The following is a 13664-nucleotide window of genomic DNA, read 5'->3' on the forward strand; positions in this document are numbered from 1 at the left end:
TTTCGTTTTAAGTATCTTGATTCAAGCAAGAAAATGAGTGTTTATTTATTTGGTGCTATAATAATAACAAATTAAGTAATTAAATAAGTTAACCCCCCCCCAACCCCAAAAGAAAAATTATTGTTGCACAATTTTGCATAATAAATAACATTATCCATTACTACACATCCCCACTCCCAACATTTTTTTCATTATGTTATATTGTTAGATTCTACTGCAGGAAGATCCAGTATTAACAAGTTTGTGAATTAATTGGTAACATTATTTATCTATTAAAAATCTCTAAGTGGACTTCCGCAGCTTTAAGAAAAACATTGGCTTTTATGAAGTGACCGTATCGGTATGTTTCTATGACACCGTCTTGTTGACTTAACACTAACAATGACCCCTAGTGACATAATAGTCACGTGACGAAGATAACTCGGTTGCATGATCACAAACTACATCGAGATTTTCTTATCGTCGACCGACTAAAGAAAGAAAGAAACTGTAAGAGCCACTCCCTAGGTTACAATCTCTGCGCCCAGACTACCGCCCTCTACCTTTATATTCAACATAGATCTAGTTTAAGAATAAAGACAAGAGTCTCTCTTTTTTTTTCTGTACAATTTGATGCCAAGTCCTGCATAATGTGCATAATGGAGGATTCGTAATTTTCAAGATGTAAAGACGTCCAATACTGAGGAATTTCAAATTATTACAATCCCCTTTTTCTAATAGTTAGAAAAGTACACAAGAAAAAAAAAGTTTATTATACGAATAGATGGAACGGGCCCCATTTAGAAATATTGTCATATATTCTTAGCTGGCAAATACTCCTGCATTGATCACTCACGTCGCCCTCGCTAGTCTTAGTCTTAGTCTTTAGAGCGCACTATTAATGTTAAGTTCCATTCAGACGTTTGTTTGGCAAACGGTCTATTAGCAAGTTGTCATGTGGCCAGCACAACGACCAATCCCCATTACTTTCTGTAACTAAAGTCAGGTATCCTTAGAGTTGGCTGGACTCAGGAGCGCTCTAAAATTATGTCTTCACTGAGTTAGGTATTTTGAATTTAGGGATTCATTCTAGTAAAATAAATTAATATAACACAATTTAAATCAAAAAGACCAATTTCAAAGAATCACGTGTAGTTGGTTTTATCTTTAAAACAAAGTAGTATCGATAATGACATAACTTGACCCTCTGGAAAGAAAATGTAATTGTAATGTAACTCAGGAGAGGAAGACTTCTGACCTAGATTACATTTAATTCTCGTGCCAAAATGGGGGCATTATATTTTCAACAGCTTTTCTACTTTTTTTTTTATCTAAACGTGAAAGACGAACAGACATATCACACAAAAAGCCTTCCTACTAAGAAGGCTGCTTTAAATATATATATATATATATAATAACTAATCATTGGATTATATCACTGACTTTGCTAAAGCAAAGCCAAGAAAGAAACTATTTTTGTTCACTATAAATCCTTAATGCGTATGTAATATTTCCAGAAATCTTGTGCAAATCATGACTTATATTAAACAAGTAAAAGTAAAGTAAGGTTCCCCATTATGACCTTGTGGTCTATAGGGCAGATGATGTAAAGATCATCTGTTTCTGTGGCCTACGATTTACATGGGTGTCATGAGGCCAACACAACGACCAACCGCCTTTTTTTCCCTAACTAATGTCAGATACACATTAGAGCTGGGTGGACTCAGAGGCGCCCGAAATTAAAAATCCCAGTCTTCACTAGGGAAGCCAGGCGCTTTACCGCTCGGCCACCGCGCCTCCTATTAAACAAGAGCTTACATTTAATTTTTCTGAATGAATAATAATGATTTTTAAATAAAAGATTTACTATGTCACTATCAATATATTATGTTCTACGCATACTCATATGTTAATCTAGTTATGCAAATTAAATAGAGACTTAAACTCTGCTAAGTTGTCGGATTTTATGGCTGATTCAGGCAATCCATTCCATGCTTCAATGGCTAAGGAAAAAGGAGCACTTGTACGAATTCGACCTAGCATATGGAATAAGAAATGTGCCTTTATCTTTGTGTCTTTCTGAGTATTTTAATTCAGTTTTGTTTTTGTATTTGTACATTATGATTCAGTGCTTTGTTTATTATTGATACTGCTATCCCGAAGTGTGTATATGTCGTCTAAGTTTAGTAATTGTGCTAATGTTATCTTTAGTTTAGAGGTCCCAGACAGTTTGTACATATGCTCCTTCTTCCCTAGTGCTATTGGAGCATGGAATGGGTTGCCTGAGCCAGTCAGAAAACCAGTGACTTGGCAGAATTGAAGTCATTGGTTAACATGCATGACTGGATGTATGACATATAGGACGTAATCATCTTCTTTTTTTGAAGTAACGTATGTATTTTATAAGATAAAACAGGATTTCCTAAAAATCATAATAAGCAAGGACGTATGATATCCAGTCTTATAAATGCCCACATATCTCAAGTCTAAATTCGGGTTTGATTTATGCTGTGTACTTAAGAGCATTCATCAAATCACTATGTTTATCTGGTCAATTCTCGTAACAAGTTGAAACTTTGAACAATTATTTCTAGCAACTGACAAATCAAGATTTAATTTAAAAAAAATAACCAACTAGAATGTCACCAGGTAATTAACTATTGGTAATTAATTATTTTGTTTGGTATCAAATAAGAGAAAGAAATCTTGCACGACAGATGTGGTCAGGGGCGGACTGGGTGTCATAATCGGCCCTGACATTTCTATACAATCCGGCACACAAAATTTATACCACATGATAAGCATCCAATTATATCTGTCCTCAAGAGCATTGTGTAAAGTTTAATAATGTATCGAAAGTAGTTATATGTCGAGAGGCCAAGTGCGCTTGAACTTGGCTTGGCTTGACTACCTAGAAGGGGGCTCGAGGTTCGACACCCGACTCGGGCAGAGTTGTGTTTACTGAGCGCCTAAAGGCAGCACGGAAAACCAACTCCTAGATACCCCCTCCCCCCCACCGGTCCACAAATGAGATTGGACCAAAAGCGCTCTGAGCATGCTATAAGCATGAAAGTGGCGCTATATAAAAGCTATAATAATAATATAATAATAATGTAGGCAGGAATATGAAAAGTTTATTAGATGATCATCAGAGTATCTGATAATCGCTGTTACTATATGAATAAAGTACAACACTTAGAATGGGGAAATCTCTAAATGTGAACTAATTCCTGCTACCATATACATTAACCTATACATGTCCATGGTGATCCTCCATCAACGGACATATTGTTTATAATTCAGTTTCACTCCTCGCCATTATCTCATACATATGGACTTCAATTTACAAATACAAATCTTAATCCTCCATTATTTAACTGCCCATCTCACAAGGTTACAGGGGCGCAGTGGCTGAGTGTTTAAGCGCTTGGCTTCCGAACCTGGAGTATTGGGATCGGATCTTGATGAAAACTGGGATTTTGAATTTCGGGAATTTTAGATTGAGCCCACCCAGCTCTAATGGGTACATGACATAAGTTGAAAAGTAAAGGCGGTTGGTCGTTGTGCTGGTCACATGACACCCTCGTTAACCGTAGGCCACTGAAACAGTTGACCTTTACATTATTTGCAATATAGACCAAAGGTCTTAAAGAGGAACTAGTAACGTTGTTGCTAGTTCTTTAATATCCGAATATATTCACACTAACGTCGATCTCTATAGGAAATAAAGGCCTTGAGTTTCTTGTTTATCGTCTAATATCTATAAAGAAATTTACGAGAATGCTTTAGATTAGTATTAGACTTTAAAGTGATGTTGTTGCTTTTTTTAAATCACGACGCTCAAAGTGTTGCTTTTAAAGAGATCAATATAAAATCTAAAAAAAAAAATTACTGGCATTTATGCGGCCCTTTCCGGGCCAATCGGGTACCGAATACCGGGCATTTGCCCGAATGCCTATATAGCCAGTTCGCCCCTGGATGTGGTAGTAAAAGTTGAATTAGTTCCCTCGAATTCAAGCCGTACAGCTCTTCTTTAATCCATTTAAAAAGTGATTCCCTTTCCCATCTGCTACAGACTAGTAATAGGATCATAGCGTATTGAGAAATCTAAAAGCATGAAATTGCGCTAAACAAAAAATTATTGGTAAAAATATTTCTAATCTCCAAGATTTATTATTGTTATGTAGATCTATAACAAATTTAATTACATGACTGATCCAAACTAATTGATACAGCTTTTTTTTTTTTTTTTTTAAATAAGTTTTTTGTTTTTCCTGTTAGATCTTTACGTTCCTTTCACCCATTGCTTACCACGTAAACATTTGCTATTTGAAGCTCACAAGCAGCCACATCAATTACAGGACGTCTGGTCTTATGTTGTAGATAAAGAGTTATTTTAAAACATTAATGTAAGTTTCAAACTGCAATCTAAATTAAAACTTCATTCTATTGTATTGTTTAAAGATATTATTTTTCTCGCTTTATTTTGCAGCCTCCAACATCCCTCTCTCTGTCTCTTTCTCTCTTTCTCTATCTTTTTCTTTTTCTCTCTCTCTCTCTCTCTACGTCTCCCCTTCTCTTTCTCTCTCCCTACATTCGTCCCTCGAGACCCGCCCCATTTTTAACACCCACTTCTCAATTATTTACTATTTATGTTATCAATATCTCTTTCCCACCCCTCCATCTCTATCCTTCACTTCTTTTGTTTCTCATTTTGTCCCATTGCATACTAAATCTTGTCTGGCTTGACACCTTTACTTTCCTCTTTCTATGTGGATAGAAATACAAAATATATGTCGGTGATACAACAGTAAAAAAAGAAGTTATCATTTTGGTATTACAACTTGGATGTCCACCTATGACACGCAGAAGTAGGTTTAATCCTAACAATGACCACGGGTGACCACGAGCGACCGTCGCGTTTGCAAATGTGTGTAGTGGGCAACCTAGTTTCTACAATCATTGCTGTAGTTACTATCTATTCACGTGATAGCCTATGTCGCTTTCCTGTCTATTCTGCCGATCCCTCTCCAGTCCAACTAAAGAAACAATAGTGTAGGCCAACTCTGTACTGGAGTAACATCTGGGCATAGAATAGAATACAGTCATTAGACTACCGATAGGCTGTCAAAAGACTGGATTGTATTTCGGCATTGAACTTAATTTCAACTATAAATTTTAAAGTTCAAGTCAAAATTAAAAGTAATTCTCAGGACGACACAAAGATAAATGTATAATTCTTATTAAAATTGCTAGGATAAATTCATATAAGTACTCTTTTATTTGCTATTGCCAATAGAGCATGGAACTGGTTGCCTGAATCAAACAGATAAACAAATGGTTAAATGTATTAAGTTAAGTAAAGTTTCTCTTTCAGACCTTGCGATCTATGGGGCAGATGATGTAAAGGGCATCCGTTTCTGTGGCCCACGATTAACGAGGGTGTCATGTGGCCAGCACAACGACCAACCGTCTTTACTCGTACCCAACTAATGTTTGGTACCCATTAAAGATGGGTGGAATCGGTGGCGCCCTAAACATCCCGAAACTAAAAATCGCAGTCTTCAACAGGATTTAAACCCTGGACCCTTCGGTTCGGAAACCTATCGCTTAACCACTCAGCCTCCGCGCCTCTGGTTAAATCTATAGTTAATCTAAATGATGTGTTTAACACATAAATTCACGTAAGGCTTGATGTTACAATTAACGTTTATAATCCTAATATTCCATGTATATTGAAGAGCGTTCTGTTATAGAACTTAAATCTAATTACTCTTGTATGCTCTGTAAGGTCTAAGTGGAAAGGTACCTCCAACTATTTTCTATTACCCAGAGATGGAGCTCAGATTTCATTACATTTATTAGATCCTTAACACCTCAGCTAACAAATTGTTCAAAATGCAACGAATCGAAAGATTTGCGTCTTTTAAAATATAAATGGATATACTAGAAATTTTATCTAATCGATATTGTGTTTTTTCAATATATATTTTTTTTTTATTTTGACGCTACGCACAAGTACGGCGTACCGGCACCTTTTTCAATGTGGGGAAAAAATTACTGTTCTTGCATTTTAAAGTTAATTATTAATTTATTAGTAGCTAAAAGTTAGACAATCCATCACTGAATACCGGCACCCATTTCTTTACCAAAAAAAAAGCACTGTATATTTACCATCCCTGCTTGCTGTACCCCTACTCTCAATTTACTTCATTGTCTTCGTTGCACGTTGGCAAACATTAAATAGACGTCTACCTTGGTATGACAGCTTTGATTTAGGCTGACAAAGACGTCTTGTTGATCTAATGGAACAATGACCACGAGTGACCGTCGCAGTGACCAGGTGGTCATGTGGATAGCAACCATATTGAATAAGTTACTCCTAGACTGCCACACTTATCATCTCTACATACAATTATTCTTTTCTTGTCTGTCTCTATCTATCTATCTATCTATCTATCTATCTATCTATCTATCTATCTATCTATCTATCTATCTATCTATCTATCTATCTATCTATCTATCTATCTATCTATCTATCTATCTATCTATCTATCTATCTATCTATCTATCTATCTATCTATCTATCTATCTATCTATCTATCTCTCTCTCTCTCTCTCTCTCTCTCTCTCTCTCTCTCTATATATATATATATATATATATATATATATATATATATATATATATATATATATATATTTCATATCTCCTTCTTTTCTCTTTCTTTCTCTCAGACTTACACAAATGTACATAACTCTAATTTTCCTTTTTTTGCTCATCTCTCTTTTTCTCTCTCTTTATCTCTCTCTCTCTCTCTCTCTCCCCTCTATTAGTTTAATCAATCTCCTAAAAACTAATTTCTCAATCTTTAGTAAACAATCGGATCCTGTGGCTATATAAAACATAATACAATTCTTTTAATTAGTCTGAAAACCATACAGTTCATTGAACCCTGTACAAAGTTGAAATAGTTCAAATATTGCTCTATTTTGTTCAATGTTAAGACTTCAAGGTGTGTACCTACAATATCATTAGTTGATAGAATGTTAAAGAAAATTACCAAGTCATAGACAAAAGAAAAAGACTAAGCCTTAGAAGATTGAAATCAATTACAATTAACATACGAGATCTTCATTGGTGTGCGAAGTTTGGTTTGTGTTAGTCTATATAAATAGCAAACCAATGTCCCTGCAATATAAAAACTGAATCAATAGCAATTATGGGGGAAAAGAACATTTAAACCTATCTATGACTATAGAAAAGAATATTTATACTTATCAATGAATATAGACAAGAACATTTATGCCCACATATGAACATTTAGGCCTACATTTAGACCTACCAATCTACTTTGACAATAACCATTTAGTGTTTAGACCTACAAAGGTACTTTGACAATGAAAATTTAGTCTTACTGGAGAATTCAAAGTAATGAGTAATTATGTTATCGAATAATTTAAAACTAAGAAAATGTGACATTCTGTACAATCTATTCGATTAAATGACTACACAAAAGTTCTTTAAAAATATAAGCAAAACTATTTTCTTTTTAAAGCTATATATTATTTATATTTTTTTATTTTATTTTTTTATTAATTAGATATTGGTATAAGTCGCCCCCCCCCCTCACCACCAATACATGACAAACCTGATGGGAATAGGGCACTTCATAAAGGAAATCACTAAAAAGGGTCAAATCATATCTAATCAAATACCAACTAAATGCCGGAATGATTTTAAATGTTAAAAACATATTTAGAAATATTTCAAATTAAAAAGAAAATAATCATATTAGTTAGAGCCTAATAATGATGATTCAAACACATGTACCGGAAGCTCAAAATTGGAACCAGTGAAATCTGCCCATGTGGAGTATCACCAGAGAATGTGTAGAGCCTAATAATGATAATTCCCCGTTATTATTATTGCATTAAAATTCGTAAAGTAAACAGACAAACAAATGGCAGATCAATACTTCATATATATGTATGAAATTTTAAATAATGGGTGTTGATAAATATGTTAGGCTCAATGGAGTATTATATATATATATATATACTCTAATTTTTTTACATTTTTCCCATTCCCAGCTGCTAAATAAAACCAGAGAAGGCAATTTCAAACATTAAAACAAAGTTCTTTTATTTTTGCTATGTCTATCTATTGTTATCATAGCTAGTAACCAATCAACGAGAGCCACTACTAGTCAGTAGCCACATTACCCTATTGTTTCGCTACTCCCAAGTGGTCAACTGTGGGAGTGACCTAACTGCCCAGGTGGTGGCCTGTATCCTCGCTTGTCACATGTCCTATTTAAGCTTACTTGTCCGGCCTACAGCGTCATTCTTGTCCTGATCTTCTAAACTGTATCAGTCTTAGATTCAGTGCATTCTTAGCGGATATTTTTTGACGACTTTAAATTGTGTTGCTTAATTCTCTGAGGATTATTTTACATTCTTTTCTAAGTGTTCCGTTCATCGTTACCTTAGTGCGGGTAAGTACGTTATTTCTTATATGTATTGTTTTAATTGAATTAATATTTCTTTTATTGAAACATATTTTATTATATTACTGTAATGTAAATCTCAATAACAGTTCTAGTTATAGTTGGGTTTATGAAATATAGTATGTTACTGTAAAGTAAATATCAATAACATGTATAGTTAGGATTAGGGTTATGAATAAATTTAGACTGTTACGCTCAAGTAAATGTCTTTAGCAGTTAAAGTTATGTCTACAGTTATGAAATAAAACATAGACTGTTGCTGCAAATTAAACGGATGTGGCATGCGATAACGCATAGAACTTTTCTAGACCTCAGGTTCTTAATTTTTTTTAGACAATTTAACATTAATATGAAATTAGTTTAATAAAAACAAAGTTCAAAGTGAAACTGAATATTTAAACTAATGTTTATTCTATTTGAATAAGTTTAAGCTTTAACGTCTAGTATTGAGCCTGTTATGTCCTTTCAAATAGATTAACTTTCGTAAATTATTTTCTATCAAACACTTTTAGTCCATTGTATTAAATGTGTAATATAGTTGTTGGTCAAGTACACAAAATAAATCTTTCTTATGATCACATTTATCCAGATTATCAACGTGTATATCCCCATTCTCAATAAGATGGACTTATTCATTTATATATAGTCTGTACTACTACAAATGTTTCAACTCATACATGGGGACAGTTTGAATGTAGGCAATCTAATATTTAGTGAAACTTGTTAAACAATCGGGTGGAGTGCACAGTTTCCATGATCCTAATAATTCTTAGAGTCTTAATTCAATATGGTGCCACCAAATCTATAATAAGTGGGACACATACACATCACTATTTGATGGCCATCGTGTGTTCATTCTGTTCTCTATTTTGAATCTTAGTAACTAGAATATTAACAAAGTATTAACGAAAAGGATTATTATTTAGTGCGACTGGTCAGTGTGAATAATAAATAAATATAAATCCAAAGTTATTATTATCATCGTAGTTACTTTAGTATAGAGTCTTCCGTGATATGTGGGCTAAGTAGTTACTTTAGTATAGAGTCTTCCGTGATATGTGGGCTAAGTCTTCTAACTTCGTTGAGTTTGTGGTGAGATGACGTTTACATCTACGAGGCTTCCTTGTATACACACTTCAGCTCAATTCAAATCTAAATTAAAAATAGCAAAGTTACATCAATATTTCAACTAAATCTGTAGTGTACTCTCAGATTTTTTACATCATTCAGTCGAGCCTCAGTATAAAACAACAATAACAATAACACATGTATTCATCAATGTAGTCATTAAGTCCTATATCATCTTTACATTTTGAATCTATTTACCCCCCCCTTTTTTTTTTCCACAACTCAAGTAAGTCAATATAAATTTTAAAGCTGAATCAATTTGGCAAACCGAGAATTTTTTTAAAAGAATATATATGTACATACATATGTAGTTTTAATTTTTTTTAATGGGGGTTGTTAACATCAATCCCCAATTCCCTTTGGATACGCTCAGTGCTGGATTTACCCATAGGTAACGTTAAGCCCCCCCCCACATGGTTCCATGGATATTTTTAATTGTTCTGAAGATATGGTAAAGGAAACGAGGCTCCATTTCTCAAATAGCTATCTATCTATCTATCTATATTTTAAGACCGAATCCAGGTCCTGGTGAATAAAGTTTTTTTCTATATCTGTTTCTTGGTGGTGGGAGTAACGTCAACTCTCTCCCCACTACTTTTAGGCTCTGCTTATGAAATTTAGTTCCTGTAGTTTTTTTTTATAGTTTTTTTTAAGGAGCTTGTTTTTTTTTTCTAATTTTTAATTTTCAACATCAAAACTCTCCCATGAAACTTTGTGACATTTTTTTTTATATAGAAACAGCTTCCAACCTTCTATTTAAGCTACGCTTATTGAATTCGGTAATTAGAGTGGTTTTAGTTTTTTTTTTGTTTTTTGTTTTGTTGTTTTTTAAATCAGAATTTTGGGGGGGGGGGGAATTGAGGCGTCTCCTTCCTTTCAGCTTATGTGCTAAATAAAGTGTTGCAGTTATGTTTTTTTAAAATGTTTTATGATTATTGTGTGCATTATTTAGCATTGTAGAAAGGGGCTAAACATTTTAACCCCCATCTGTTTGTTGCTTATGTTTTGTTTAGTTGGCAACAGTTCAACAATTTAGGGCCATAGGCATTAGTTTCGTTTATCGCAAACCCCCCAAAAAAATTAAAATGCTCACTAATTGTCTCAAATTTTGGTGTTTTCATCCCAGTATTCTCCTTGCTTTACCTATGGATCCTGTGGTCCCTGTATTCACCTGTGAGTTTTAGAGAGTAGGCCTACATTTACTACATTCTGTTTGTAATGTAGAAATGATTGGTGAACACTTTTTTTTTTTTTGGAGGGGGGGGGGTAGCATGACGTCATGCTGTGCATATGAAACAAACTACGTAGGAGATGTTCTCGATTAACTTAACAATGTCAAAGACGCTAAAGTAAGCTACAAAATCGCTATCTAAATAAAAACTACAAACTTAAATATAAACGTGAAGCTAGGTGCTGCAACAAATCAAAGATATATACATATTAATCATGGGCTATTCAAGGCAGCACCAGGTCTCAAATTTTAATGAGAGTAATTAGTGAATTGAAATGTGACAAAAAAAAGGGACTGCACCGATAAGGCACGAACCAGCAACCTTGGAAACGGAAACGCCGCCTAGCATCAATGCAGTACCAAGGGAACTAACCTCTAGACCAGTGTTTCCCTAAGCGGGGTACGGGAAGAGATTGAAAGGGATACGAGTTGCATATAGTTAACTATGCTGATTTTTTTTTAAATACCAATTTAATTTCTAAATTGGAATAAAATATCACAAATTTTAAATCCTTTTTGTTATTTATTTTAAGTTTTTACAAACTACGGCACTATTTTACATTTTTAGACATCTTAAGTTCTACAAAGATCAGAAAATGGATAGGGATATTACACCGTCGACACGCCCACATTTTTATTGTAAAACTGCGTTTCCATTTTTTAGAATGTCTTTTATATGTCTCTAAAGCATGCAAAAAATACATTCACTAATTAAATACTTAATTGTGGTAGAGTAATTGTTATTTTATGAGAGTAGGCCTAAAAAAACAAAAATAACATAAATTTTCATTGTTATTAAAGTAAATACTTTGGGGAGGGGCACTCAGCGTGACGGAAATTCTAAAACGGGTACGCATAAGTCAAAAGTTTGGGAAGCACTGCTCTAGACCATAAACATGTCTTAAAATTTGGTGACATTAAAGTTACAAACGAAAGAGTTTAAATCTTGATAATTCTATTTTTTAGTGCTAGAGTCTACACAGGACCATCATTTCACATAGCTTAACAACGCTTCTTTATTTTGTACACCGGATACACCAAGAAGCTTGTTATTTCCGCCATGTATGAAAATGTCCATTAGGCTACTTTTGATTGTATACACGTTGATATTAGGTCAAAACGCTTATATGTCTGGCAGTGCAAAAGTAAATGGTTGCTTGGAGAAGTGTGGAGACCCCCATATTCCTTTGATCATCTAAAGGGCAGATAATGTCACGTTCATTTGTTTCTGTGATGGACGGTTAACAAGGATGTAATGTCGCCAGCACAATGGTCAACCGTTATTAACATTCCTCAACAAATATTAGTTACTTTTAGAGTTGTGTGAGCTCAGAGGAAATCCCGAATTCAAAATCCCATCCTTCGTAGGAATTCTAACCTAAGGAAACCTCCTCCCCCCCCACTCTCTGTTTGGAAACCAAACACTTGCCACTCTGTTTAAATGTCAATTCTTCTAATTAATACCAAAGTAAACAGATTTATCCATTTAATCTTGTTTATTTATTTTCGTTTGAGTATTTTCTTTTTTTTTTTCTGTGTGTGTTTATTGAAATGGGGTTGAAAGTGAGGCTTTTTGTGGATGCTCTCTTTGCACTGCTGAAAAGCATGGCACAGCGTCCTGATAGAAACTATGTTCCTTTTCAACTGACGATATTCTGTACTATTGTCCAACGAATGTCCATGAGCTTGAATATAATAGGGTGTACTTAGCATGCAGCACCATGTCAAAGAAACTTTTTTATTAAAAACTAACATTATTTTGTATCCTAAGGCGACTCACGTGTTGTTTTTTTTTAAGCTGTTCAGCGATAGCATGTATATGAATACAGAGAGAAAATACACAATGACAAATCGAAGTAATGTATTCATTAAAAAAAAATATTTCATATATCTTTACAGAAAATGTATCGCGGGAATCCCGAACAGTCTCCCAACAACTCATGGGCGCCTGTAAGCCTAGGATTCCATGATATTGAGAGATATCTTGAAGACCTTGACACTCAAGATCAAGAGCCACAATCCCAACAACCACGTACAGTTAGTGTGCAACCCCAATTTCCTGATCTACACTCAGACCTTGAACAACGATCTCAGCGAACTCCATCTGTTGATAGGCCTCCTCAATCTTCTCAACTTCAATCACACGCTGGGCCACGACCACAACCAACTCCATCTGTTGATAGGCCTCCTCAATCTTTTCACCTTCAATCACACGCTTGGCCACGACCACAACCAACTCCATCTGTTGATAGGCCTCCTCAATCTTCTCACCTTCAATCACACGCTGGGCCACGACCACAACCAACTCCATCTGTTGATAGGCCTCCTCAATCTTTTCACCTTCAATCACACGCTTGGCCACGACCACAACCAACTCCATCTGTTGATAGGCCTCCTCAATCTTCTCACCTTCAATCACACGCTGGGCCACGACCACAACCAACTCCATCTGTTGATAGGCCTCCTCAATCTTCTCAACTTAAATCACACGCTGGGCCACGACCACAACCAACTCAATCTGTTGATAGGCCTTCTCAATCTTCTCAACTTCAATCACATGCTGGGCCACGACCACAACCGACTCCATCTGTTGATAGGCCTCCACAATCTTCTCATCTACAATCACACGCTGGGCCACGACCACAACCGACTCCATCTGTTGATAGGCCTCCACAATCTTCTCATCTACAATCACACGCTTGGCCACGACCACAGCAGCAAGTTCCAGAAGTTCCACGATCAGCCTCTACAGCCAGAAGACAAGGACAACTCTAGCACTTTCGACAGCGAGCAGACGAATGAACTTAATACTAACGAAG

At 35.1% G+C, this 13664-nt stretch overlaps 1 protein-coding gene across 1 annotated transcript; it reads right to left on the reverse strand.

The window, feature by feature from the left end:
- Positions 1-12883: 12883 nt before the first annotated feature.
- LOC129925919 (CD209 antigen-like) lies at positions 12884-13294 on the reverse strand. Its single transcript, XM_056027507.1, has one exon. The coding sequence runs from the start codon at positions 13292-13294 to the stop codon at positions 12884-12886; it is 411 nt and encodes a 136-aa protein (XP_055883482.1).
- Positions 13295-13664: the final 370 nt, after the last annotated feature.

The sequence above is a fragment of the Biomphalaria glabrata genome, chromosome 4, assembly GCF_947242115.1.
Source record: "Biomphalaria glabrata chromosome 4, xgBioGlab47.1, whole genome shotgun sequence".
Lineage (NCBI taxonomy): Eukaryota > Metazoa > Mollusca > Gastropoda > Planorbidae > Biomphalaria > Biomphalaria glabrata.

What these genes read in the sequence shown, in the direction of transcription:
- LOC129925919 (XM_056027507.1), bottom strand. Translation starts at nt 13,294, where the DNA reads ATGGAGTTGGTTGTGGTCGTGGCCCAGCGTGTGATTGAAGGTGAGAAG.